Source organism: Plectropomus leopardus, chromosome 3, assembly GCF_026936395.1.
Source record: "Plectropomus leopardus strain MGB_pleo_1.0 chromosome 3, ASM2693639v1, whole genome shotgun sequence".
Classification (NCBI taxonomy): domain Eukaryota; kingdom Metazoa; phylum Chordata; class Actinopteri; order Perciformes; family Serranidae; genus Plectropomus; species Plectropomus leopardus.
The window spans coordinates 21,825,654-21,852,352 of record NC_142178.1 but is presented as its reverse complement, the minus strand read 5'-3'; the positions used below and the strand labels follow the sequence as shown (position 1 = coordinate 21,852,352).

Genomic DNA, 26,699 nt, shown 5'->3' with positions numbered 1-26,699 from the left:
GCTTTAACACTGTATCTATGTTAAGTCAAAAAAATAACAGAAAATATGACTTACAAAGACCTAATTTTGAATTAGTTGTCAAGATTTGTGTCCTTTGTTTATTCACCGCGAGTGTGAATTACGCTCAGTCTTCCACAGCTAGAGGGAGACAGTGCTTTCTTGCGGGACGCCTTGGCTGCTCAGAGGACCGTCTTTGCAGACATGTCCTTGTTTGTGCGTTTTAATCAGCGATTGGAAAATAACAGGTAGCCTTGTCCGTCCGCCTCTCGCACCCATATACACCCAGGAGGGAAGAGAGGAAAAATAAAACAACAATAAACCCCGTTTGACGCCGCTGCTCGGCTCTTTTCCTGCGTGTTGTGTTTTTTTTGGGTGCCGACAGAAGAGGCAGTCCGCAGGAGACAACAGCCGGGCTGAACGCAACGTGTTTGTCAGTGAGTGTCACCGCAGTCGGGCTGTGTTTTTATGTGAAACAGGCTGATTTAATGGGGCTGCCGTCAGCCCGTCTCGCCGCCTGTGGACAGCTGGTCTCCGCCTGGATTTAGACCCTTTAAAGACGACATTGTGGATATGGAATGGTGCATGCCGCTGGGCCAAGTTTTCAGCCTCTGAAAAACACCGGAATCATGGACAGTCATCCGCTGTAAGTGCACAGAAAATTAGTGTGTGTGTGTTTGTGTTAGTGTGTGTGTGTGTGTGTTAGTGTGTGTTGACGTTTCCCTGTGGCTGCTTGACTGATGGTACCGCATTGACAGAGACAGCAGCCAGCCGGTGTGGCTGCTCACTGACCGGGGGGACCGGTCACTGAGACCCGGGGACTGATCCCGAGCCTGCCCGCTGCAGCAGCTGGAGGATCATCTGTGATTGTGTTATAATGTCATGATCTGATGGGAGGTGTGTGTTTGTGTTTATGTCACAGGGGATGTGTGTTAGCTGCTGTGTAGCCATGTGTGTGTGGGTGTGTTTGTGACAGAAAACAAGTGCCACGTGATTTTTTTTTGCCATGAGCAGCATGATTATATGTAAAAGTGTTGGATGTTTTGTCATGAAAATGAAAGGCCATTAGTGTGTGGAAAGTAGCGAATTACAATTCAATTTTAAAGCACATTACTTGAGTATTTTAGATATTTTGGTGTTTTGTATTTCTACTCCATCACATTTAAGCAGCAATTATTGTACTTTGTATTTCACTAAGCCTATTTGACACCAATTATTAGTAGTTAATGACACCAATAACAGATATTTGGGTTACAGATTTGCATTTACAATAAAAATGAAAACCTTTCTGTCAATATGCAGAATTTGGAATATAACAAACTCCAACACAAAACTTTGTTTAAATGCCTTTAGCATATGTTTAATCAAAACTGAAATGTTCAACATCATAAACAGCAAGTTCCTAGCAACTTTATTTTATAAAATCATTTAAATTAAAGATGAATAAATGAAAATAACTCTCTTGGGTTTTACAAAGTAAAAGTTCTTGTCATCATGACACTTTCTTTGTACTTTGTACTTTCATTGTTTATCATTAAAATAAAACGCTGATACAGATAATCAACAAAATGCCAAATACCGGCACCAAAAAATTGGTCAGGCCGATAATCTGTCAACCCCTACTTTTCACTCCACTAGGCCTATTTTTACGACAGTTATAGTTATTAGTTTTAGATTCAGATTTTACAGCCAAAACCCTTATAAAAAATATCATCAATAGCAGCCAATCTTCCTGCTGGTGAACGGTAATCTATCAAAATCATTCACAAAATGTTGCTAAGATTAGGAAGAAAACAAAAAAACTGAGTAAATTTGTGTAATTTTGTTTTTACGTCCTCTTTAATTAGAAAAGCAGTGTGCGACATTCAGAGCATATCTATGAGTCAGAGTCTGAGCCGGTATTGTCTCCACTCGGCTCTCAACATGGAGGTGGCTGAGCTGGCAGGTAGCAGCTAACAGTGCTAACAATGGCTGGGACGCCCTGTGGCCCACCTGGTAAAGCAGGTGTCCCATGTACAAAGATTGCCACAGTGGCTGCAGGTTCAATTCCAGCCTATGGCCCTTTGCTCATGTCATTCACTTTCTCTCCTCCTTTCACGCTGTAGCTTTTCCTTTCAAAAAAAAGGCTGAAAAAGTAGTCTTAACACTGCTTACAACGGCAACAATGCTGCGTGCCATTCAGAGTCGGAGGTCAGAATTTCCCTGTTGTGGTGGTGCACAACACCAAACTTAAAGAAAATACATGACAGTGATCAACTGGTGTTTGTGGGGCTAGTCCATGGACAAATGCACTGTCAGTGGGGCCGCTCCTTATATTGATTGTAATATATTAATATTTAATACTAATATTATAAATAAATATTACTATTATAATACAAAATAGTAATATTTTGACAACAATGTTCATGCAGAACAGGTTTTACTATATGATAGTAAATGTATAATTTTAATTAAATACGTGCAAATATGCTATACGTTGCCTTTTATTTGATTTCTTAATGTGCAGCCCATGTGCCTCGGCGGCCTCGATGGATGCTGCCATCGCTGTGTGACGTCAGACTGCTGAAGTCGGAGTACATGGATTTGCCTCGAGTTCACATGTAGGAACTCTGACTTTGAGTGGCGCTCCATTGCACATTTTCTAGTAGGAGGTCAGAATATGTCGACTTCTGACTTTGAATGGAACGCAGCATAATGACGTTAACGTGAGGGGTAACCAGATGGTTGCTGTCAAGCTTTTGTAACAACAACACTCTGTCACCATGGTTTGGGAACACAGTTCAGAGCAGCAGTGATTAGTTGGCCACATGGGGACTCACATGCACTAACACGCACGCACAACCAGACCAGGTCCCTAGGAACGCTTCTCAGTCTTGCGTCCAAGTTTTTTTTGTGTATACTGGTGCTATTTAAGCAAAAAAAAAAAACAAAACAACCCTGCTACCCAAAAAGCAAGAGACTGTTGACAGCACACTTCAAACTGCAAACAAGGTCAATTATGAACCTTTCTATTCAGATTTTTTTTTAGCCCTGTTGGTGTTATATTTGTAAAACTTTCTTTGGGCCAAGAAAAGCGAATTAAAGATTTGTGACATCATCATGATATAAAGTCTGGAACCAGCAGGAAAAAGCACAACTGCACATATCCAGCAGGCCACATACAGCAGAAGTAAACCTGGAAGCTAGAAAGTTTTTGGTGTATGCACTAGGCGAGAAATTCCTTCGGATCAGTCAGATATGTAGTTATCATTATACATCTATGGGAACAGAGAAGCAGAAGATTGCAACACACAAAGGGAGCATGACCTCATTCTCTGCTCATTGCGCCACAATATCTTTACACAGCAAATATTTGTTTGATGCTGTATTAATACACTAAATGTTGTATACAGATCATTTCATTATCTTACGACTCCTCAGGTTTATCATGAAAGCCTTTAAAGCCTTTTTCTTGAGATCGAGTGTTTTTACATTTATGTATTAGTACTTGATCTGAGTACTTTTTCCATTGGGTACTACTGAATTAGTCAATGATGTTTGAGTATTTGTAGTTTGATGTGCTAAAATAGAGTCATTGGCCACTTCATCAGATAATGTGAATATTTAAATTGTGAATATTTAAATTACAATATGGATAATGTGCTAAGTCTGTAAAGTGTGTAAAATATAAAAAGCATGTAACATTTAAAATTGTGCCTTATGCTACAATACAGTGTATAAAACTGGTTTGTAAGTTCTAAATATTAAAATATAAATGTGTGCAATGCTACACTGTACAACAGAAATGCACATAAGTAACAATACTATAAGAATATATACAATATTTACAATATATACAATATGCGTCACATGTTAAATACAGCCTACATCCAAGAGTTGGAAGAATACATTGCACATTTGAATAATTGCACACAGGATTGCTGTAGTTGTAATTTTGCACCAGATATTGCAGTTAAGGCAGTGATACAAAGAATTATTGCACCTTAAAAACCCTATTTCACATTTGAAGTATAATGAATAAATTATGGAATTTTATTGTAGATGTAGAAGTATTAAATTATTGCAGTTTATTGCAGCTGTAATAATAATAATGTTCAGTTTTAGTTGAAACTGGTACTGAGAGGTGTTGATTGAACCTTTTTGTAATTTGGAGGATATAGTTTGTGGTGCTGTTGAATTTTAGTGTTACACTGAGTGATGATTTTTAATATTACTCTCCTCAATGCGATGGAGGTGAATGAAATATCACTTGTGGTGCTCACAGGGTTAAAAAGACATTTAAAACATACTACAGCAACATCTTTCTCCTCAACCAGTTGCTCAACTACTCTGCAGCATCCAAACAGCACGCTGTCCACAGCTTTCATGAGTCAACTGTCTGTTGCAGAAAGTATTCATCTTTGAAGCAAAACAAAATTTCAGAACCTCATAAAACAAAAGCCGGGGCCAAATGGCTCGAAACTTCTAGAGGCAAACAGGAAAGAGATGAATTTATTCTTTAATTCTGAATTAACTAAATCACAGTTGCACTCTTGTGCTACAGTGCTGCTGATTCATAAAAGGTTTCATGCCAGAGCAGCTTTTGTCACATACTAATCAATTATATCCACGTCAAACTCGTGTTTCTTTTTCTAAAAGGGGACCTATGAGGCTCATTTCAGGTTTATACTTTATTACTTAGTATTTGGGGTTTCTAATAGAATGTTTTTACATGCTTAATTGCTAAAAAAAAAAAAAAATCCTCATACCTTCTGTGCTGGAAACGCCCATATTCACCCTCTGTCTGAGATGCTCCGTTTTAGCGACAGGGTTTCCAGGTCTTCCGTAAGGCTTTTAATTGAATAAAGGCTTGGTCATATCATGTCATTTGTTTGGGGTACAACACATGCGCAGTAAAGTCTGGTTTTCTGCACTTCCAGGAAATTTCTGGTGCTCTTTTATAGAACAGATGAATGAGTCATTTTGCTGAAGTGTCTGCAGGTGGCCTTGGGTTTGGAAAAGGTTTCATACCCAAAATAAAGATAAAGGGGAGAACTGTAATACTGCAATTAATGAAACGATCTTAATAAAGATCAAATGCTCTCTATAGGAAAACTTTCTAATGTATACAAGGGGTCGACACATTAGCGGCCTGGCTGATTATTGGGGTAGATTTTTGGGATTTTGCTGTTTATCTGTGCTGGCATTTTATCTTAATGATCGTCGTTAAAATAAATAATTTAACTCAGGGAGATATTTTTATTTATTCAGTTTTTATTTAAATTTCTACTTGACTTGTAAAAAAAAAGTTGCTAGGAACTTGTTGCATATGATGTTTCAGTTTCAGTTTTGATTAAACATTTGCTAAAGGCATTTAAACAGAGTTTTGTGTTTATTTTCAAAATTCTAAACATTGACAGAAAGGTTTTCATTCTTACTGTAAATGCATATTGGTTCCAAATATTGGATGTGTTTTTATTAATTACTAATACTCGGTATCAGCCCTGAAAAACCAATATCGGTTGATACGGCCATACATTCAAGAGTTCCCAAAAAGTTCTGTCAGGTCGAACAAGTGGAGGCTAAAACAAACAGCCATCTCAAATAAATTGGACTAAACACCTCTTGTTGTTGTGATGCCGTAAGCACTACAAAAAAAAATCTGTTCACCTCTTCTGTATAGCAACACAGTGGACGTCAAAACCTAATCTTAAAACTCGGACAAATAAACCCAAAACTATCTGCATGGCTAGATATTTGGGTGATGCATCCCTTCAAAATAAATGCACAATGTTAATAAACATAATTAATCTGATAGCACCAACAGCAACAGACCACATGTGCAAATTTAACCTTATAAAACAAGCTTTAGAGACAGATGACAATTTGAGCATTTTGCTTATTTTAATTGGCCATCATAAATGAAAAATAATGTACTCATAGATGTCCTGTTACAGAAAATAACAGCTACATGTACATCAGGTGACCTTGTTGTCTATTATCACAAACTGCTGACCTCCTGTGTGTAACAGAAATCATCGGTTTGGTATTGGCCCTCTGTAGCAGTGTGTTGTGTGTCTTTTCTGTCCCTCTCAGATGCACCAGACTTTGTCCACACGCTCTGGACAAAGAAGATGGCGTCGAGAGGCAAGGTCCTGTCACTCTGAACCCTCGGCACATGAGGAAGGCGTTCAAAGTCATGAACGAGCTGCGCAGGTGATATACGCTGTCTCTCTTATCACTTCATTGTTCTCCTCTAGCTAACAGCATGTAAACTTTATAACTGCAACCTCTCGCCTCTCAATCTCTTACACGCCCACACAGTCAGAGCTTGCTGTGTGATGTGACCATAGTGGCGGAGGATGTAGAGATCGCTGCTCACAGGGTCGTCCTGGCAGCTGGGAGCCCGTACTTCCACGCTATGTTCACAGGTGAGCACACGCTTCCATTCATGCTGCTGTCATTCATTCTGTGTTTCAGGTTTTTTTTATTTTTTGGTTGTTTTTTTTTTTTTTAAAGTTATGTAGGCTTATGGTAATGTGTGTTCAACACTGTGTGTACCAACAGGTGAGATGGCAGAGAGCCGGGCGAAACGAGTGAGGATAAAGGAGATGGACGGTTGGACTCTGGGCCTGCTGGTCGACTACATATATACAGCAGAGATACAGGTCACAGAGGATAACGTGCAGGTAAACACACACACATTTATACTCTCATAAACGCATTATCCCAACACCTACTGTACATCCTGTGCATCCACCTACACTGCCACATTTACCTTAGTCAATAGAAACAAAGCCAGTTCTGTTTTATTTTTTAATATTTTCTGTTCCAAATTAAACAGTTATTGTATGGCAGTATTTGTTGGTCAGTTAGTTGGTTTTGCTGGTTTTAATCTGGTTGCATAAATACTATTTAATATCAGTGGCTATTTACATGCGCACGCACAAATCACATAACATTAAATTGAGGTGAAGGGATAAAACTGAACAACATATGAATCTGCATAGCATTATTCTGATCACCCTAAAACCCCAGTTGAGATGGATCTGGCCAGTAGGAAAAATTTCCAGCAGCTCATTGAAGTCTTTGGAAAAAAAAAAGTTTGCATTGTATGTTTTTGCAAGCCAATGTCCTTGCTGCAGCGGCCGTGGGTTTGATCCAACCTGCGGCCCTTTGCTGCATGTTTATCCCCTCTCTTTTACCTTTCACGCTTATGCTGCCCTATCAAATAAAGGCAAAAAGCCAAAATAAACCAAATTTCTTGGGTATGGTCAGGAAATGATCATGTTTTAGCTTAAAATATCAGGTTTGGGGGCACAATGCTGTCTCTGCGAAAACAACCTCATTTCATGCCAAAGACTTGCTAAAACGTCACCGAAAAAATAGCAAAGACTCGCTAAATCACAGCCGGTTTCGTAGTTTGTTTGTCTTGAACAGTGGTCCACAGTGGTGTGCAAAATCAGCTGATTTATTACATCATTTTAGAAACACTGACACGTTACATATGAAATGTGCAAAAGTAATGTTTTTGTGGTTTGCAGAAAACTACAATTACAAACAGAAACATCCAACCAAAGAAGTTATTGCTTTTCCGAGCCTTATCAAATTCACCTGCCTTTTGCCCCCAAAACTGATAATTAAATGCATCGGTCTGCACTTTCAGAATGATCCCTACTTCCTCTATGCCCATCCCAAACAACCTGTGCGAACAGATATTCCCTCCCATTAATGATATTAATGCAGAAGTTGCAGCACAAAGTGGGAAGAGTGCAAATATAAAAGACTAAGATAACAATAACAATAAGGTTCAAATCCAGAATATATACATATCATGACATGAGATCTTTTCTGTCGCGTCGTCGGGCAACAAAAATTAATTCCGCAAGAAACAGCGTGACAAGTTTTTATCTTTGGAGTGGCATTGTAATCATTTATTTTTTTTGTTTTCAAAACACAGTTTGGTTATTAACCATACTCCTGTTTGCAAAAAGACAGAAAAATAACATAAAATAAACAACAAAAATTGAATTTAAAAAATAACGAAAGACATTAATCACCAAGAGACAATAAGACAGACAACACCAACATGAGTTGTGGTCACTAAGTCACATTTTGCACAGATTTGACAGAAAATCAATTCATGCACAACTGGTTAACCAAACATGTGATAATAGACTCCCAAGAATAGATTTAGAGAATTAGACCCATGATTTAATTTGTTTACCACAACCGATGAGTATCCCCAAGGAGGAGGTGGTATGTTACTTTCTAATGTGAAAAAAAAACCAAAAAAAAACTGTCATGGTCAAGAAATTTATGTTTTTTTAGTGTTATAATTAACTAGGATAACCGTAAAATATGGCTGTGTATTCCTGATCACATTGATGCTGCTGACATCAGATTGCTGCTGAGATTATGGAATAATCAGATCACTACAAATAAACACTGCAGATTACAAGTGTCCATTTGTTTCACTTGGTCATGTGTTAAGTTCCTTTAAGCTAATTTTTAAACTCCTGCCTCGCCTACAGGGAAATCCACTCTGTTTCTAAAGTGTTGAGGATTAATGCTAAACTAAAAGGAATTTCTGAGTTCTCACATATTTGTTTTAGCAGAGAAATCTTCAGTGGAGAAGTTTAGTTTGTCACTCAGCTGACAAGCAGTTTATTTTGGGTGGCTGAACCTGTCATCATCTGCATTGTATAGCAGCAAAACGACCACTTTATGTATGATATTCTGTGTGTGTGTGTGTGTGTGTGTGTGTGTGTGTGTGTGTGTGTGTGTTTGACAGGCGTTGCTGCCCGCTGCCGGCCTGCTCCAGCTGAATGAGGTGAAAAAGGCTTGTTGTGAGTTCCTGAGCTCTCAGCTTCATCCGTCCAACTGTCTGGGAATACGAGCCTTCGCTGACCTGCACGCCTGCTCTCAGCTCCTCACACAGGCCAACAGCTACGCAGGTTTGTGTGTGCACATCTCTGTTTTTGTGTTTGTGTGTGTGAACAGCTCTTTTTGCTCTACTGAAATGGGTTTGTGTGTGTCCTGAAGGATGCGGGGCAGAGGATGAGACAGAATGAGAACAGGTTTAATTAATGACAAAAAGGGGGAAAAAAAGCATTGTTCATCTGTCGTCACAGGGTGCTTTTTTTGGTCTGATGTTTTTGCCGACAGAGCAACATTTTACGGAGGTGGTCGGGAGTGAAGAGTTCCTCAATTTGGGCATGGAGCAAGTGTCCAGCCTGATCGCCAGTGACAAGCTCACCATCCCCACAGAGGAGAAGGTGCACACACACACTCACTCTGCTCGATACACACAGGCAGTGAAGCACGAACGAATGATCGATATGCATAAAGTCAAGTCAAACTTTATTTGTAGAGCACATTTAAAACAACCACAGTTGACCAAAGTGCTTAAATACAAAACAGATAAATACAGAGGCAAACAACAATAGTAACAGAGAATAAACATAAAAGAGCAAATTGCAGCACAGCAAAGAATAAGGCGCAACTAAAGACTTAATCAATTTAAACTGTCATCAGTCGTATGATGGTGGATCCTCAGTAGTGACTTAAAAAATTCTACATTTTTAGTTTGTAACATCTGATCAGTAATTCCTCTGGATAATCAATCAATCAGTCAATCAAATTTTATTTATATAGCACCTTCCAAACAAATCGAATGCCATTCAAAGTGCTTTACAGTATGATTGAAGAAAAAAAACAAGAACAACATATGAAAGAAGCAAAAATGGATCTTAAAAAAATAGAATAAGTAAGAACCATCAAATTTTGATAGTAAGACACTACATAAAAGCCAGACTAAAAAGATTTAGTTAAAAAGCTTTTTAGTTAACATTTAAAAATCAATATTTTCAGGCACCAGACCATTTAAAACCTGAAAAACAGCAATAAAATCCTAAATCAATCTTAAAATGGACTAGAAGCCAGTGGAGGGAGGCCAATAGTGGAGTTACATGATCCCATTTTCTTAAATGTTACTTTGAGTGGCAATAAAAAGTCTTAAAAAGTTATAAATCCAAGTCATCTTAAGCTGTAGGAACTCTGTGTCCTTCAAACATGGCAATCTCTGCCCTGTTTTCATTCAAATTAAGAAAGTTTCAATTCATCCAAGTCTTCACATCATATTAAAAGTTCAGCAAAGACTGTACAGAATCCTTGCTGACTGTTTGCAATGGTAAAGAGATCTGGACATCATCAGCAAAGCAATAAAAAGCAATGTTGTGTTTGCTGCAGCAGCCGCGAGTTCGAGTCCACCTCTCGGCCCTTTGCTGCATGTAGTCCTCCCTCTCTCCCCCTTTCACGCTATCATTCTGTCCTATCAAATAAAGGCAAAAATGCCAAAAAAAAATCAAATTTACAAAATAAAAACAAAAACAAAATTGACCCCAACTGCAGCATATACAATGAAAAAAAATTTGTCTAGTTAAAGTGTCTCTGTGTACCCTCTTGTGTAGGTGTTTGAGGCGGTGATCGCTTGGGTCAACCACGATAAAGACGTCCGTCAGGAGCACTTGGCTCACCTGATGGAACATGTTCGCCTGCCGCTTCTCTCCAGAGAATACCTGGTGCAGGTATGAGTTGCTGCCTCTGTGTTTTCTCATTATTATTATTAATAATAATTATTATTTTGTGTTAAGGCTTTTATTGTTTATATTGTATTTACTTTTGTTGGTACGTTTTTTATCGTTTTATTTCTAACATGTTCTTCCATCTTATCTCTTGTTTAATTTGACCTTCATTTTATCTGGCTTTAGTTTGGCATAACTGTTTGGCTTCTGTTGTTATATTACTTCTGGGGTATCCCGCTTCTGCTTTGCATTATTTGTCATGGCACTTTGTAAACTCTAAGGTGCTATGCAAAAAAGTTATTATTATTATTATTATCATTATTATTATTTACATTAATTTTATAATGCCATAAGGCTCTGGAATACTCTGTATTGCTTTAAATATTTAATCTCTTGGAGATCAGCTTTTTTCCATTTTATGTTATCTCTGCTGAGTCAACAAATGTAGATTTACTTTTCCATTTTCCTGTGTGTCGTTTGTTCTCTCATATCATATGACTATCATAATCGTAGTAGTAATCGAGTATAAAGTCATAAGGTTTGAAGACGAATAACTCATCCTGCCCTGTAGTCTGCTGTGCATTACTTTACTGCTGTGCTGGTTCGGTAGTTTCCCCCTCCGTCCGTCTGACAGACATAGAGCCCATGTTGGACTCTCTCTTGATGAAGCAAAGTTTAAGCGACTGTGTGCTGCTTTTCATTGGAGATGGAAAACTGAAACTAACACTTGTGATCACGTATAACAGTGGATCATCCCTTATTAAAAAAATTAATAAGCTGCCACTTACTGAATTAATACAAGATGCGATTTCTCCCGTTTTTGTGCACAAAACTATTAAAATGAGGATAATGCCATTAAGTTTGCTCAAATATTTTGCTCCTAAAATATTGATAAGGACATGTTCCTACTGTCCATATGCAGGCTTACACCCTTGTTAATATTTATGTCAAATGTGCACAGCAGATTTGCTCCTTTGTGTCTGTCTCCTGCAGTATCAAGAATCTGTCAAACATACTGTATTAACTGTTGTGGGTCTGAAAACACGTTCATGGTTAATTGTTTCTTTGACTTGTACACTATTAGACCCAATTGTCAGATAATCAGTAACCCTGTTTCCGGCTTCAAAACTTGACCTTTGGTTGAAATAACACAAAGACAGAATTTTTTGAAGTGGGGTTGTATCAGGTACTTATCAGTTATGTTGGTCAGCATGTCCCCAGTTTGGAGAGGCAGGCAGGACACAGATGCTGAACACTGTGCCGCTGTGGAGGTGGGCAGCAGCAAAAGGTATTTTAGCCACCTAAAAAAATCCATAACAGTCGAAGAATATTTTGCTGTCAGACAGCCCTTCAACGAGGAAATGACGCTGTTAAATCGCTCTCTTCAAAGCCACCAGACTCGGATAACAAAAATATTATTTTACTTTGCAGAACACAGAAAGTAACTGCCGCTGCCTTGATCACTTCATTTTTTTGTGCTGTTTATAGATGGATTACTGAATGATCCTACTAGGCGCAGGCCCAGGGGCCATCAATGTATTGGGCCCTTGTGGCCTTAATCAGCAAAATGTCACAATTATTATAACAAGTCCTAACCAGGGAAAGACTCAAATGACAGCAAAGAGAAGCAAAGGAACTGTAAAGAGACGCACAACAACCAAAGAAGACACAAAATGACCTCAAAGAGGCATAAAAACCGCTTAAAGATGTATAGAGACTGTCTGTCTGTCTGTCTTACCCAGGGGCCCAGTGTCTCATAATGAGACAATGTCTTTTCTTCCAAAACTTTGCCAAAATAAAAAATGTATTATTATTATTATTATCATTTTTATCATCATTATCATTATTATTATTATTATTATTATTGTCGTTGTTTTTGTTGTTATTTGTATTTGTTATTAACGTTCAGGTCAGACAAACATGTTATATAAAACTTGATTTTCCTTTAGTTTTAGTTCCCTCAGTGTCTCAGCTGCTGTGTCCCTACAGACTGTAGCTCTCTGTAAATCCAGTCGGCTGATTGGCTCCTCTCTCTCTCACTGTGTGGTTGTTTTAGCGGGTGGAGGAGGAGTCTCTGATTAAGAATAGCAGTGCGTGTAAAGACTACCTGATTGAGGCCATGAAGTACCACCTGCTGCCAGCCGACCAGAGAGCTCTGATGAAAACTGCACGCACACGCATGAGGACTCCAGCCTGCTGCCCTAAGGTATTAACACATAGTGTCTCATCTCCTAATTAACAACAGAAAAAAAACACGATAAATGATGTATAATTCTTCACCTAATGACTCTGCTGGTTCTGTTCTGTGCAGGTGATGGTTGTGGTTGGAGGTCAGGCTCCCAAGGCCATCCGCAGTGTTGAATGTTTTGACTTTGAGGAGCAGCGGTGGTACCAGGTGGCTGAGCTCCCGACCAGGAGGTGCAGAGCAGGTTCGAAACCCTCAGTAACAACAACATAAACTGTGTCACACTTAAGTGGCTGGAAGAACTTGGTTCCATCAAAGCACCTGAACACCAGACTAAACAGTCACCTTCTCCCAAAATCACCAAAGTAATATTGTATTAGTTCAGCTTTAAATATTTGGTTAAATATACACCCAAGCTGCGGTGTGCAGGCTGCAAGCAGATTGCAATCTTCAAGTTCTCACATTCATGGAAAACCTTGAAAAGTCATGGAATTCTGCAAACTTTTTTCCAGATACAGTAATCTTCTGGGTATAACAAAATGTAACATAACAGCAAATTTATTTTCAGTAAGTTAGCTGTTCCTTGAATCTCTGCACACCTGAATTTGTGAAAGGTGCCTCAGAGGAGGGAGCGATCTATAAACAAAGAGAGAAACTCCTGCACACTGTCCCGCTCGCTGCTGACATATTTATTGGGTGGAAAAAACAATGTTTCGGTCTAGCAAACCTTCATCAGATATGATAGCAGCATCAGGACATTTCTAAATATATACCAGAAGAGACTGCCTCAGTTTTTTCATTATTCATTCAGAGATGAGACAGATGATCACCTGAAGCTGAGTTTGTTTTTCCCAAAAATCACAACCTCGAATGGTTATAAGACATAAGCATGGAACACATAGAATGAGTATCAAATACATCATTTAGCATCCATGCGGTCATCAAAAAAGTAGTCATCTCCTCCAGGCTAGAGACAAAATACAGTTAAGTGACCTGTACCACTGGATTCCTGAGGTCTTCTTACTTATCCTTAGGTCTTACTTTCACATGATACAAGTATCATTACTCTAGCTTTAAAACTCAGCCAGTACACCCTCTTAAAAGCAGAAATGTCAGCTGGCAATTAATGTGATTTAAAAGAAAAAAGAAAAAGGTCATGTGCATAATGTAATGTTATGTAAGGACCTTAAATCGCATCACGTTTACTGTGTTAATGCTTATAGCCCTGATTGAGAGATTAAACTAATAAAATGAATTTTGCTGTAGGCCAAAAGAAATTTTTGAAATAATTGCAAAAACATATACTTAATTGTTACAGCGCCACCTTGAGGTCAATGCGTGTCATTTTAAATGCCTGAGTAGTGGGTGGAATTGTAACCCAACAGAAAAGTTTTCAAAATCCCGCACATCCAGATGATAAACACGAGGTGCTGGACAAGAGATTGTACAAGTGAAAAAAATGGAATTTGCAACCCACCTGCCAATCTTTGTGACTTTTGGTCGCTCTGTTTTTGCTGCACGATCAGTTGTAGTGGAGAAAAACAATTAAAAGAAAGAAGATTACTGAGGAACAAAAACAATAGGCAGCAAACATCCCCGTTTGAGCTGCTAATAAAATCAAACTAATGTTGCACGCAGGTGATCCTATTCAACTTGTAAATATTAAGTTAATAACATCACCTGGACTTTGCACTCAAGCAGCCAATCAATCATAAATGCTGCTGTTAAACTGGACAGGTTGCATGATACATTACCAGTGTTATTAGTGTACAGGATTAATATGTAATATACTGTATCTGTGTAACCTCAATAAATTGTGATTTATAACATATCTAGTTTGCTGATGAGAATTAAAAGTCAAGCCTTTTAACGGGTTGTCTGATTGTCTATTGGAAGCAAAATATTGTCCAGTGACTGATGACGAAACTCTCTCCTACTTTGTACTACAGCTGCTGCACAATGTTTTCTCCAGGATCAGTAAAGTTCTGTCTTTTTTGTTACCTTTTAGGTGTGGTGTACGTTGGTGGGTGCGTGTATGCAGTTGGCGGTTTCAATGGTTCTCTGCGTGTGCGGACGGTCGACTGTTACGACCCGATGATGGACCGCTGGACGAGTGTTAGCAGCATGCAAGACCGCCGATCAACGCTTGGGGCTGCTGTGCTCAATGGACTCCTGTACGCTGTGGGGGGCTTTGACGGCAGCACAGGTACAGTGTGACTTTAAAAAAAATGTTCACGTTGGCATCATCAGTGAGATGAAGAGAATTCAAGACACTGAATCCCTCCAGTTTTTTTTATTTGTGTAACAACAGGATTTTATATGATATGCTATTGTTCATGGTGTTTTTGTGTGTTTGCAGGTCTGTCGACAATCGAGGCGTACAACGCCAAAACAGATGAGTGGTTTCACGTGTTACCCATGAGTACCCGAAGAAGCAGTGTAGGAGTGGGTGTTGTCAATGGTGAATACTGTTCCTCATATTATTGTCAAAACTGAATAAAAACCTTTCAGCGTTTTCACTTTTATCTCCTGCATGGCTACCATTGGTACTTTCATGTGTTTCTATTTTTATTCTTCTATTTTGTCCATGATTGTTCCTCGCTCTTTGTTTTTTTTTTTTTTAATTGGATGTATATTTTGTGTGTGTTTTTCAGGGATCCTTTATGCAGTTGGAGGTTATGACGGTGCGACCAGACAGTGTCTGAGTACAGTAGAAGCTTACAACCCTAAGAGCAACACGTGGAGCTACATCGCAGAGATGGGAACGAGACGCAGTGGAGCAGGTCAGTCTGTGTGAGGAGTGCAGGTCATAGAAATATAATTCAACAGACGAATAAACCATTCTCACAGATTTATACATCGAAACAACAAGACAGATTCGATTCCAACCTCGGCCCTTTGCTGCATGTCACTCCCCTTCTCTACCTCTTTTACGCTACAACTGTCCTTTCAATGAAAGGCAAAAGGCCGCCCAAAAAAATCTTTAAAAAAGAAAAAAAAAAATAACAAAACTCAACAAGACGTAATTATTTTAGGGAAATTTGTAATAAGACAGAAGTGGTACCTCTGTGAATGCTTTCTCCTGGGTATCGACTGGCTTTTTTCTCTCTGCCTTGGCTGAGTATTCTCTGATATTATCTAATATAAAAATATCTAAGCTGGTGACACTTTAAGAAATATCCATGTAAGGTCCAATGTAGTATTGCAATGTGTATGTATATCATGTTGGTTTTTGTATTTTGTGTTTTCTTCATTATTATTATTATTATTTCATCCCATATGGTATATATGATTTGCTCATACTTTCTGTCTGTTCTAAAAACGTAATAAAATATTGTTTAAAAAAAAAAAAAAAAAGACAAGTGGTGACCAGATCTTGTGTCCGATGTCTTCCTCAGGTGTAGGTGTGTTAAAAGGTTTATTATATGCGGTTGGGGGTCATGACGGTCCGTTGGTGAGAAAGAGTTGTGAAGTTTATGATCCGGCCTCTAACAGCTGGCGACAAGTAGCTGACATGAACATGTGTCGACGCAACGCAGGTAATGCAGACAGTCTGTCCACCAGACGTCCTCAGGTGTGAGATGTGAGACGTCCATTAATCTTTATTGTGTGTGTTTCCAGGTGTATGTGCTGTAAATAACTTACTGTATGTGGTGGGAGGAGACGACGGCAGCTGCAATTTGGCCTCTGTGGAGTTCTACAATCCAAACTCAGACAAGTGGACGCTACTGCCGACCTGCATGAGCACAGGACGCAGTTATGCAGGTGTGTAGACAAACACATGTGAACATACAGGCTGAAAACTTTGCCAGTTTCAACTTAAAGGGTCAGTTTACCCCAAGATCTAAAATATATTTTTTCTCTTACCTTTAGTGCCATTTATGGAGAGGCTTGTGCTTAGTGGTTACCTCGCGGGGTAATGCTAAGTGGGCTAGCAGTGGATGCACACTTCCTTTAGTGCAGTGATGCTATTGGTGGGTTTAGTTTGTTAGACAGAAAGTAGTTCCTACATGAAAGTACTAACAACAAGGTCTGTGGATTATCTTAAGATACTAGGTCATGATTTCTGGAAAGAGACATTGTGGTTGAGTTTCCCAAATATATTTTTTGGTGTTTCGAGCAAGACAGACACTTCTACAGCTGATTTCTCCAACACTCTGCAACTCAAGCCAAAGCAATCCAGATTATTAAAAAGCACTACAGGTAAGAGGGTGATTTGAGGGTGAACTGTCCCTTTAATTTTTTTTACCCAAACTGTGGTGAGAGGAAAGTTTTGAAAAAAGGTTCAACTTTGAAGTGCCTCTTTAAAGGACCACAATTCTTTTTTTATTTGCCTTTAAGAGAATCATGTGATAACAGTGTGTATTATTTTACTGAGTTTTGTTGTTAACATCCATAATTGTAAAGCAAAAAAAAAAAAAGTTTTTGTATATGTCATTATACATAGATATACTGGTACCACACTTTTGTCACTTTAACTCCTGCTTTTTACTTTAGTTATTTTACTACATATCTCTTACACTTTTTATGTGTTTTCAAAAATGTAATATATTAAGGAAAAATTTCTAATACAAGTATTACAACTATTCCTCCATTTAAAGTTCAGTTGTGTAGGATTTAGTGGATTTAGTGCATGATTAAGACTATGGTGCCTGACACAAAAAAACAAAGGGCCCTATCTAGAGCCAGTGTTTGGTTTGTCCCTTCTGGGCTACTGTAGAACAACATGGCAGACTCCGCGAAGGAGACCTGCTCCAGATGTAGATATAAACAACTCCATCTAGAGTAACAAAAAAACTGTTGTTTTTTGTAGGTGATTATAAACTAAAGGAAACATAGTTAAAAACATTAAATTTAATTTTGACCAATAGATAGCTGTAAATCATATACACTTAACTTTAATAGTACTAACAACAGTAACAATAGTGGACATATAAACCTTTTTGTTTTGATTTATCGCCATTATTTTTACATTTATCTTAAGGATTTACAACATGCATGACGCATGAAAATGACATCAGTGTGGTGATGTTAGTCATCCCAACATGTTGCTGTTTTGAACTACAGGTGTGACGGTGATCGACAAGCCCTTATGACTGCTCTTGACGCCTGCCACTGATTCGGAGCACAACGTATTCTCCTGCTGAATACTGATCTTGGATCTGTCTACGATGCCAATGCTTCGATGTTGGGCAGCATTAGCACAGGCACTGACGAGGATGAAGAAAATGACAAGATTGTTGTTGTTTTTGGGGATGACGATGAAGATTTTTTGCACTTACCTGAAAAGGGGAGCTGTAACAAACGAGGGGATCGTGTTTTAATCCCCCTCTGGCAGGACTGCCGCAAGCGACTGGACAAAACCAGTTTGAAGCACCACTGCAGTGTCATCGAAAACGCTACTGATATGAAGCTACTATAACTACAGAGTGACTCTAACATTAGTAATGTTAACATGAACCAGCTCTGAGCGAGACCACTGATCTCATCTGTGGGAAAGGACTGAAACATTTGTTCTCCTCCGTTTTTATCCTGAAACGTGTGTGTGTCTGAGTGAGTGTGTGTGTGTGTGTGTGTGCGCGCGTGCGCTTGCATTTAAAGGTGCTCCTCTGCTTGCACATGTGAGCATGTGTGTTTGTGTGCATCTGTGTGGTGACGCCTGGTCCGACGCCGCATGAACGCACTCTGTCTGACCTCTGACCTTTTACAGTGTTGCAGTGTGGCTGTTCAAGAGTGCCTGAATGTCAAATTACGCCCCGCCCTCCCTCGTCTTTCCCGTTGTTATGCCTCGAGTACTGTTACTGGTCAGAGCGCAGCTGGACTCGGCAGGATACATTCGAGAACTCACAGATCGGTGACGATGTGTCGGTTGCGTTAGCCCGCATGAATTCAGAACAGCGACGTGAGAAAATGTACATTTCTTCTATAAAAAAAACACAACAGTGGAACACTTTTCTTCCAAAGGAGAAGGGTCATTCATGTTGCCAAAAACAGTGACAGACGGAGGGAGAAGCTGTTTGGGATGAAAAACAGTTGGATGTATCAGTGCTTTACTGTCACCCGGCAGCCATCTTTGCTGTGGTTGTAACCACTAATGACAACAACAGGCTGAACTCACTGCATGGTCCCTAAAACCTCCTTCCCTTTAACAGCACCCTCCTCCTCCTCCTCCTTTTGGTGTAGCAACCCTATAAACTACTGCACACCCTGACGTACTATGAATGTGCCAATTTTAATATGTCTCTTCATTTCTGTCTCTCTTTACTATTTTACTAATCTGTTCTCTCTCTTTCTGGAAAGTGACCAAACCTGCTCTTTGAGTTTCCGTTTCTTCAGTCTCTTTCTCTTCCCTCGCCTCCCATATTGGAAAAAAAAAAAGAAAATGCTATTATAGTAACTGGTATCGCTGTTTTCTTGTCAGTGTATTGAGGAATGTCATGTAGGCTAATGACTTTGAAAATGTTTCATTACTTGTTTTATATTATCATTAATAAATATGCTTCTTGTATTTAAAGCTGTGAAATGACATAATCTGTTTTTAAAACTTTGCCAAATCAGTAAAACGTTGAAATGGAACAAGCTGTGTGTCATATTTTAATCTTAATACAGTTAGAGTGCAGATAGCTCACCTGGTGGAGCGTGTAGACTGAGTAACTCGCAGTAGTTTGCGTTCAAGTCTAACCTGCTGTCATTTGATCGCCTGTTCAATTTCACGCTCTTCTAACTTCATCTTTTCAGCCATTTTTAAATTGATTTTCTTCACTTAAAGATCTAGTGTGTAGTGATAAGGGGAATCACACACACTTCACCTTTAAGGTTTTTGCAATTTTTTGTGCATTTAGACATATAATTATTAAGAACTTTGGCCGCCTATAACAAATATTGACGTACTTGTACTTTACTTTAAGTACTTACATTGTATGCTACTTTGCCTATACTTTATACTAAAGTTACATAGCAGATTACAATATTAGTAGATTTTGAACACTATCTTTAAAAAAAAAAGCTAGGGAAAAATGTCCAAAAACACAACTATTTTTTTTTTCCAGTTCATTTTATTTTTTTTAAACTTTTTTTGTTTTTTTTTGGGGGGGGGGGGGTAGTGCTTATATTCAGAAAATTTTCTTAGAAATTATTAGAAAGAAATCAAGCACGTTTTTTTCAGGTTTCAAGGGGTTAAATTGCTTTGTTTTGTCTAACAGTATGTCCCAAAGCCTAAACTACTCCTCATACATTTTCATAGAGGAATCTGAAAATAGAAATGAGCTCCAACTCAATCAATTACAGTAAAATCCTGTTTGTTTGTTTGTTGTTGTTTTTTAAAAATTGAATGTCATAACTTTTGAACTTTATAACACAGATTATTTGTCTCAGTGGCTTTGAACATTTCTAGTGTTGACTCTAGAGTCACAAACTGTAATAAAGTAAATTAAAGTGTGAATAAAACTCATGTGTGACTCAGGGACCACCCCATCTCTTCATCATACAGCCCGTTCAACACTGCGGAGGTTATGAAAGTCGAGCTCGCCTCTGATTGGCCGTTGCTGTAGAAACATTCAGTCTCACTATCATCACTCCATCCCGCCGACCAATCAGAGAGCCCGCTCGGCCCCCCGACGTCAGTCTCCTCTCCTCTCGGCCAATCAGATTGCTGTATATGACTGTACTTCACCCGGCCGACCGCCTCTCGCTCAGGTAGACTGGACGGACCGCGGAAAGGTGAGTTTACCGTCTTCGTGAGCCACAAATACGTTATTTAGCCGATTTACTTTTAGCAGCGATTGTTGAGGTAAGTCTGTTGTTTATGTGCATGACTGAAGAATAGAGGCCGATGTGGGCAGTCGTGATATTTAAGAACAATATGTCGGCGTGTTTTGTTACCAGAAACACACCAGATCATCAATAATCCATAAATAATATCAGTGTCCAAGTGTGAGTGATACTGGATGGATGTAACGAAATGTTTGGCAGCTGTGTGTTTGTCTGCTTGTTATACTGAGGTGTTTAAATTAGCTGTGTGGCTCTGCACGTTTCTGCTTACAGTGTATCGATTTTAATTGTATTGTAGTTTTAGGTAACAGTACTGTGTCATAGTGTACCACAAGTATTTTGCTTTAAAGCAGTCAAATAAAAACTAAACATTTACTCATGCACTGCACCTAATTTTGAGTCATTTGTACTTTACTTGAATTTTATTACTTACTTTTGAGAATTCACTTTCTGTTAATCATAGTACAGCAATGCAATGTATAGACTGTTAAATGGGCCGTTTTGCATGATGAGAACTTTTGGTTTTGGCACTTGAAGTAGCCTATATTTTTATGCTAACACTGCTGTTCTTTTACTTAACTAAGACTTGAATTGCATAATTTTTTACTTGTAACAGACTATTTTTTCCACACTTTAGTATTGCTATTTTTACTTAAGTAAAAGATCTACTTCTTCCACCACTGCATCTATAAATGGAGTAAACATTAACGTTGTGATGTCTTTTTTTGTTAATTTCTGTTTTGTAAAGCTGTCATCATTTGATGTATGTGCAGATTGTTAATATTAATATAAAATTATTTAAAGTTTTGTGAGTTTAGTAGCTGTTGTATAAATTTTATGATAGTGTTACATTTACTCAGGTACTGCATTATAGTACAGTTTTACCTGCACTTTCATTGAGTATTTCCATATTATGCCACTTTTTATTTATTTTGTTTACTTTTTTTGTTGTTGTTTTCACCTTGACAAACTGCAACACTCAAATTCTGCTTACATGTTAACGCAATGCAAGTAATTGATTAGTGTAATTTATTACACTGTCAATTAGGCAATGTCAATTTTACATTGTAACTACTTCTTATTTTAATTCTGTAAGAACATTTTGCTTGATGTTACATTTTGAATGCTGGACTTAAAACTACTTTTACTTAAATAAAGGAGCTCAGTGCATCTTACGTTACAATTGAAATGTACAGACTACAGCTCCAGAATGTTTGTTGTATTTATGATAAGTACACATTGTAAGTTTTAGTGTAGTTTTTAAAAATGCTGGATGTCTGCATTCGTAAAAGTTCATCATTGTGTTATAATGCTTTTAAATCCAGTCATATCATGGCAGTTCATCTACAGACTTTGATTTTTCATTTCATTTTTGACTCTTCTGCTGCATCTATTAAAATTGACGATTTAATTCATTTTTATCAATAAGACAAACTTGCAAAATCGTGGTCGATGTACACCTGTAACTTACGTCGAAAATAAATAAAAACAATTGGTCAAAATATAAAAATATGACAAACTAGCAGTGTGCTAACATGACTGAGAATATCATCCATCCACCTGTAGCTGTAATGATACATCCTGTCTGAGGGTTGTTCATGTAACTCTGTGCTCCTGTTTGCAGTCTTCTCTCCAGACCTGCAGTCCACCTCGAGTCATGGCGGTGAACGGCACGGCGCACATCCTGAGCTCTGCCTACCTGGCAGCAGAGTATGTAGATGCGGTGCTGCCAGAAAACCCCTTCCAGCCCTCGCTGAAACACGCCTGGGGCTACATGCTGGACAACTACACCAAGTTCCAGATTGCCACCTGGGGGTCGCTCATTGTCCACGAGTTCATCTACTTCCTGTTCTGCCTGCCTGGTTTCCTCTTCCAGTTCATGCCCTTCATGCAGAAATACAAGATCCAGCAGGTTTGTAAGAGGTGTTGGATGTTGTGAGTTTATTTTCTGGAATCTAAGATGACGTTCCTACTAATAGACCTTCTCTCTCTCTCTCTGTGTGTGTGTGTGTGTGTGTGTGTGTGTGTGTGTGTGTGTGTGTGCAGGACAAGCCAGAGACCTGGGAGAAACAGTGGAGATGTTTCAAGATGCTGCTCTTTAACCACTTCTGTATCCAGCTGCCGTTGATCTGTGGGACTTACTACTTCACCGAATTCTTCAACATCCCCTACGACTGGGACTCCATGCCGCGCTGGTCAGTTGATTTGTCAAGTCAAGCACATCTGAATGCACCATATTTAAAGCACCCTGGATATAGAATAGAGTTGTAGTTGTATAACTGCCTTACATGCGTATTTGCAATAGTCAGAAACAAGACGTAAGTGCAGCACAGACTCAGCAATATGTTTGTTTTTATGCCTCTGCATTATGTTTAGGGTTGTCTGCTGTCTGTATGAAAATCTATCCCATCCTTATAAATGCAATATCTCAAGGTTTCCTTGAGTGAATTGCTGCAGCTTTGGCACAGTGATGGGCTGATTACAATTTGGTGTTTAACAGTTTAAAGGTACAGTGATTCACAAAACATGTTTTTAACCATAACCATAAGAATTCATACGATCACAGTTTCATATAAATGTCTAATAGAATAACATTATGAATTGATGACATTTTGTATCCAAAAAGGCAAAAAGGCCAACTTCAGTGTGACATCATAATGCAAAACCATTTTTCGGGCCATTACTCAGCATCGTATCTCAGGAACAGAAGGGGAGACATTTGTTGAATTGAATTGGTGACACTAATGTTGGCTGTCCACCTTGAAACTGCTGATTGTAAAGAGTGTCGGTGCCGCTGGGGTGACGATGTGTGTGAAGTATCAATATTTTAGAATATGTATCTTCTTTGTGGCAACATCCATATTTGAAACATTGTCAACTGTCAGGGCTTCATATGACTGCGGTCAGTTATGGATATAAACTCTTAACTGCAACCTGCAGAGGCATACAAGTGCGAGCAGTAAATCTAGTTTTCTTATTATTTTGTGGTGTTCTGGACGTTCCTAGGCAGATTGCGCAAGGTGAGGTCAGGACTTTATTAAAAGGTCAACATCCAAGAGGAGGCTAAGAAAATGCAAACACAGCACAGAAAACCCACCCCGCAAATATAGCGAACAAAAGCGAATCAAGGGTTGGCTTTCACTTTAACTTTAGCTGGTGATAATTTTTACTATTTGACAATAACAGTGTGGAATGATCTTTCAATTTTAATGCCAAGAAGTTGGGTAACTTTGTTTTAAATTATTTGTAATTCATTTTTCCTACTCTGATTTCTTTTTCCAAATAATGGTAACCGTTTTATGGCTGGTCACATTATTTATACATGACACAATAACAATTTAAAAAATCTACTAAAATCAATGATAAATAAATAAAATCAATAATTACGTACATTTTTGTGGCAACTTTTATTCATGAAATGTAGCTTAAGTGCTTTATGAAAAAAGTAGACAGTTTAACTTATGCATCCCTTTATTTTTCTTTGCCTATACAATAGATGTATGGATGATCTCGTACATTTTTCTCTCATGTACTAAACTCACTTTGTATTATCTGGTCACAAATTGTCTGTTATGAGATGAAACAGATATTTTCATTTTAACTGATCATGAATTTTGGGTAGATTTTTTTTTTGTTACATATGCTGCCTTCAGTGGGTTCATCAGTCAAATCTGCTGGTTGGGATACCTCAGTGTGTCTTTCTAATGATGACCCACCTCGCTCTTCTCGTCTTCTCCTCCAGGCCGTACGTCCTGGCTCAGTGCTTCGGCTGTGCTGTTGTTGAAGACACATGGCACTACTTCCTCCATCGCCTGCTGCATCACCGCAGGATCTACAAGTACATCCACAAAGTCCACCATGAGTTCACCGTGAGTAAAACACACACACACACGATAAGATAAACAAACACAAACACACTAGTCTCTGGTTTATTTCTTTACAGTACAGTTACTTATTAATGATGATGTAGCTGTCACACATCAATAAGTGACTGCACACACAAACACAGTGTCCCTGCTGTCTCTCAGGCTCCGTTCGGCATGCAGGCAGAATACGCTCATCCCGCTGAGACTCTCATCCTGGGAGCTGGTTTCTTCATCGGCATCATGATCTTCTGTAACCATGTCTTCTTCCTGTGGGCCTGGGTGTCCTTCCGCCTGCTGGAGACCATCGATGTCCACAGGTAGGACACATTTTCTCTGTCATTTTATTTTCTACTGACTTTTTCTTCCCTCTCTACACGTAAAAAAAAAGAGCTAAATTAAACTGTTGTTGTTAAGACTCTGAAGAAATTAAACCTTAAGCACTGGAGAAACAGATCAGCAGTTATAGTGCTGATTATCATAAACAGTGAGACAATAGTTGGAAGAAAAGGCCTTTTATAATGTCAGAAACCTGTGAGGTCGACCACTAGAGGGCCACAGAGAACACCAGATGGTCCTTTCATAATATCAGGTCAGGTAGAGCATTTGAAATTTCTCCTGAAATCCTGAATGCCTTTTATTGAGATACTTAAATTAATTTTGGATTACATACATACATTTATATTAAGACCTCCTTGCACATACAAAAAAAGACCATGTGTTGGAATAAACAACATCACAAACTGTGCGTGAATCAATCAGGCAAGTTAGCTTTTATTATAAATGTCTTTTGAAACTTGTTATTTTATATCTGCCTTTTTAAAAAATGTTTGTGTTTAAAAAACACCAAAGATTCTGGGTGGAGGAGGAGCCTTTAAACTCAGGTAATCAGTCCAGGTGTACAGCATCAGCAGTCAGTGTTAGTCGGCAGCGCTGCAGCCCTGATTCACCTGCAGCCAACAGACAGTGCAGGCAGGAAAAAACACAACACAGTGATTGTTTAAAAAATGCTAAGAGGAATTAACATGATAACCAATAAAAACCATCAAGACTTTACATTAAAAGGAAGAATAAAAGGAAACAAACAACAAACACCTAAAGGGTTTAGAAAAGACCAAAAAGGTTAGACCATCTTTCTAGACTTTGCTTTAATTTGCAGATTTTGCAGTCCTTTTATTGCAACGAGGCACACTAAAATAAAACAATACTACACATCCTGAATGGATTTTATTTATTCAATTTTGGAAAATATTCAGAATTATTATTATTTTATTTTTTAATATTATTTTTAATAATATGAATTTTAGTAAACAGAGTAACAAAATGTAATACAGGAGGGCTCCTGGCTTTCTGTCTGCAGTATCACTACCAAAAAACACAATTTCTATCTTTTGAAATTCCTCATCTGAGAAGCATTTGTCTTGTTGGAGGGATACGTAACTCATAAAATCTGAGAACAAACCTCACGATTTCTTCAAATGACAGACTTAAATCCCTTGTTTTTTCTCTCAGTGGCTACGACATCCCTTTGAACCCGCTCCACCTGATCCCGTTCTACGCCGGCACACGTTTCCACGACTTCCACCACATGAACTTCGTCGGGAATTACGCCTCCACCTTCACCTGGTGGGACAAGCTGCTGAAGACGGACAGTCAGTACAACAAGTACATGCAGAAACAGGATGACAAGAAAGAGCAGTAAACCACTCTGAACCTCCATTCTCACCTGGTCTGTCAGGAGGAGGGACGAGGCAGCAAGCTGTACACACACACACACACACACACAGAACTGCTTTTCCTCACACACACACTAAAAGTGTGCTTTAAACAAATCAACGCTGCTGTGGGTTTTATTCTAAATCGGACTGCGTGTTGACTTCAGTCCACCTTCTGTGCCTTTCTGCAAAAGAGGTATTTTTGTCTGCTTCTGTCAACAGCTGCTGGCTAAATAAAAACCATCGACATCCTCATTTTGATCTGTTGCTTTGCTTCGTCACTGACTGAGAAAAAAGTTTGTAACTTTCTTGTGAAATGCTTCCGTATACCTCTAAATGTCTGAGCACTTTAGCGCTTCCTCTTGAGTTAAACTGAGTCAGAGTGACGTTGTGTTTTAGCTGCAGTACAGTGGAAACTGTGCACGGCTGCATGTTTGATGAAAATCCATGTACATTTTTTTAATGAAAAAGGGGACCGGCTCATATGGCACTTTTAGGTTTTTAAAGCCTATTTTGTAACTGTACAAATAAATAAATGCTGTTTTGATTTCACAAAAAGAAATGTCGAAAATGTTTTTTCTGGGTTTTTTTTAAAATCATAAAT

The 26,699-nt window shown here is 38.6% G+C and overlaps 2 protein-coding genes across 2 annotated transcripts; both read left to right on the top strand.

Annotated features, from left to right (window-relative positions):
* The first annotated feature begins 172 nt into the window (after positions 1-172).
* klhl2 (kelch-like family member 2) lies at positions 173-19,326 on the top strand. Its single transcript, XM_042485129.2, has 15 exons — positions 173-643; positions 6,073-6,192; positions 6,301-6,407; positions 6,544-6,665; positions 8,771-8,933; positions 9,145-9,254; positions 10,449-10,565; positions 12,619-12,768; positions 12,874-12,991; positions 14,756-14,953; positions 15,107-15,208; positions 15,402-15,530; positions 16,146-16,286; positions 16,369-16,512; positions 17,815-19,326. Exons 1-15 carry the CDS (start codon positions 576-578, stop codon positions 17,841-17,843), a joined length of 1,818 nt encoding a protein of 605 aa, XP_042341063.1. The 5' UTR covers positions 173-575; the 3' UTR covers positions 17,844-19,326.
* Positions 19,327-20,406: 1,080 nt separating this feature from the next.
* Positions 20,407-26,350, top strand: msmo1 (methylsterol monooxygenase 1). Its single transcript, XM_042485455.2, has 6 exons — positions 20,407-20,466; positions 22,142-22,429; positions 22,564-22,712; positions 24,260-24,386; positions 24,546-24,700; positions 25,893-26,350. The coding sequence occupies exons 2-6, from the start codon at positions 22,175-22,177 to the stop codon at positions 26,080-26,082; spliced, it is 876 nt and encodes a 291-aa protein (XP_042341389.1). The 5' UTR covers positions 20,407-20,466; positions 22,142-22,174; the 3' UTR covers positions 26,083-26,350.
* The last annotated feature ends 349 nt before the right edge of the window (positions 26,351-26,699 follow it).

Excerpts from the sequence above, each read along its gene's own strand:
- klhl2 (XM_042485129.2), top strand. The coding sequence starts at position 576 with ATGGTGCATGCCGCTGGGCCAAGTTTTCAGCCTCTGAAAAACACCGGA. Across the intron at positions 6,408-6,543 it reads CTTCCACGCTATGTTCACAG|GTGAGATGGCAGAGAGCCGG; the intron begins GTGAGCACACGC and ends GTGTACCAACAG. Across the intron at positions 9,255-10,448 it reads CCATCCCCACAGAGGAGAAG|GTGTTTGAGGCGGTGATCGC; the intron begins GTGCACACACAC and ends CCTCTTGTGTAG.
- msmo1 (XM_042485455.2), top strand. The coding sequence starts at position 22,175 with ATGGCGGTGAACGGCACGGCGCACATCCTGAGCTCTGCCTACCTGGCA. Across the intron at positions 22,430-22,563 it reads AGAAATACAAGATCCAGCAG|GACAAGCCAGAGACCTGGGA; the intron begins GTTTGTAAGAGG and ends GTGTGTGTGCAG. Across the intron at positions 22,713-24,259 it reads TGGGACTCCATGCCGCGCTG|GCCGTACGTCCTGGCTCAGT; the intron begins GTCAGTTGATTT and ends CTTCTCCTCCAG.